General features: G+C 43.8%; 1 protein-coding gene across 1 annotated transcript; it reads left to right on the top strand.

Annotated features, from left to right (window-relative positions):
• Positions 1-843: 843 nt before the first annotated feature.
• LOC130975181 (uncharacterized) lies at positions 844-2,192 on the top strand. The gene is made up of 2 exons (XM_057900006.1): positions 844-1,057; positions 1,249-2,192. The coding sequence occupies exons 1-2, from the start codon at positions 844-846 to the stop codon at positions 2,190-2,192; spliced, it is 1,158 nt and encodes a 385-aa protein (XP_057755989.1).
• Positions 2,193-2,461: the final 269 nt, after the last annotated feature.

Raw genomic sequence — 2,461 nt, 5'->3', positions numbered from 1 at the left:
TTGCTGGTTAGTTGAACGGAGTTGTGAATTCAAATAGAGCCAATTATTAAATTTCATACAAGTACAAAGACAATAGATCACAATTTCGTCCACCAGGAGGATAGAAGAGTGTTAGGCTCTTACATCAATCCAAACCCAGGCAACTGTGGAAGTAGCATCCAAAAGCCAACAATCCATGCCAACAATTTCGAGCTAAAACCTCAGCTCATCACTCTTGTGCAGAATAATTGCTCATTTGGAGGAGGTGCTCAAGAAGATCCGAATCAACACTTGACCACCTTCTTGAGGATTTGTGACACAGTGAAGTCCAATGAAGTCCACCAGGATGTCTATAGGCTGCTCTTGTTCCCTTTTTCACTCAGGGACAAGGCATCCAAATGGCTTGAATCATTCCCAAAAGAAAGCCTGACAAATTAGGAGGAGGTAGTGAATAAGTTTTTGGCAAGGTTTTACCCCCCTCAAAGGATCAATAGGCTGAGAACTGAAGTGCAGACGTTCAGACAGTAAGATGGGGAGACACTTTATGAAGCTTGGGAAAGGTTCAAAGACCTAACAAGGAGGTGTCCGCCCGATATGTTCAATGAATGGGTGCAGTTGCATATCTTCTATGAAGGCTTGTCATATGAATCAAAGAAGGCAGTAGACCATTCCTCTAGAGGATCATTGAACAAGAAGAAGACCATTGAAGAAGCCATAGATGTCATTGAGACTGTAGCTGAGAATGACTACTTCTATGCTTCCGAAAGAGGGAACACTAGAGGAGTGATAGAGCTAAACAATGTAGATGCTCTGCTGGCTCAGAACAAGCTCATTACTAAGCAGCTAGCTGACCTCACCAAGAAGATGGAGAGGAACCAAGTGGCAGCCATCACCACTTCATCAACAACCCAAGAAGGAATGGATGAAGAGGTAGAGGGTAATCTTGAGCAAGCCAACTACATTGGGAATTCACCTAGACAGAACCATGATCCATACTCCAAAACCTACAACCCTGGATGGAGGAACCACCCAAACTTTGGGTGGGGGAATCAGCAAGATCAAAGCCAAGACCAGAGACGTTACAACTCCAACAACAATGCAGCTCATCAACAATTCACACAGAGGACATATCAACACCCCCACAACAACACTTCTCCACACGACCACACCCATATCAAAACCAAAACAACACCTCTCATCCTTCCACCTCTAATCCCAATCTACCATCAATTGATGACAGACTCTCTAAGCTTGAAACCTTACTTGAAGGAATATGCCAAGAGATTCAAGAAAACAAGGTGTTCAAAGAGGAGGTGCGAGCCAATATTAAGAACCAGGGAGAGACCATCAAGAAGCTGGAATTCCAAGTGGGATGCTTAGCTGAGAAGATTTCCAAACCTACTGATGGCTTCCCAAGTGACACGGAGAAAAACCCAAGAGGAGAAGCAAAGAAAGTAAGATGGGAAGATTGCAAAATGGTCACTACAAGTGGTCAAGAGGCTGAAGACAAGCAAAGTAAACTCTCCAAACAACCTGAAGATAACTCAACAGAGGAGGAGGATAGAGATCACCAAGAACCAAAAATCTCACAACAAGAGCTGTTGAAGCTCTATGCACCATTTCCCCAACTGCTCAATGGTGCTGTGGGGAAGAGAATATACTCAAGGTTCCTAGACTTGTTTGCATCTCTGCATGTAAACATACCATTCATCAAGGCCATCCAACAAATGCCTGCATTCATCAAGTATATGAAGGAACTTCTTCCCATGAAAAGCTCAATCAAAGGAGGCCAGACTACAGTGATGAATAAGGAATGCAGTGCCCTTATTCAACCTGAGTTGCCTACAAAAAGAAGAGACCCAGGGAGTTTTCATATCCCCTGTGCCATAGGAGAAACAATGTTTGATAGAGCACTCTGTGATTTGGGGGCAAGCATCAACTTACTGCCCCTATCCCTAGCGAAGAGGCTGCAAATTAATGAGATAATGTCCACAGATGTAGTCATCAGACTGGCTGACAAGACTCAAGCAACCAATAGGAGTGGTGGAAAATGTGTTGCTAAAGGTTGGAAAATACTTTCTCCCAACAAACTTTGTCATCCTGGACATGGAAGAGAGTCACACTCACCCAATCATATTGGGAAGACCCTTCCTAGCTACAGCCAGAGCACTCATAGATGTGGAGAAAGGGGAGCTAATATTGAGGATCCATGATGAACGGCTCAGCTTTAATGTCTTCAAACTCTCACAAGAAGCAGACCAAGAGCACAAGGAACCAAGCAAAGATCGTAATGAGATGCTGAAGGAGGAAGCAAGCACTGAAGCACACCCAACCTATCTGGAGACCCCTTTGGTTGATAAACAAGGAAAACAGCAACTACCACAGCTCAAGGAAAAGTTAGAGGAACCGAAACCTCTAGAGGCATGTGAAGACAACATCACAACTCCCTTAGAAAAAAAAGTCATCAAGAGCAAGGCAATAT

This window comes from Arachis stenosperma, chromosome 4, assembly GCF_014773155.1.
Source record: "Arachis stenosperma cultivar V10309 chromosome 4, arast.V10309.gnm1.PFL2, whole genome shotgun sequence".
Classification (NCBI taxonomy): Eukaryota; Viridiplantae; Streptophyta; class Magnoliopsida; order Fabales; family Fabaceae; genus Arachis; species Arachis stenosperma.
Note: the sequence above shows the minus strand (reverse complement) of the source record. Positions and strands in the feature narration are given on the sequence as shown.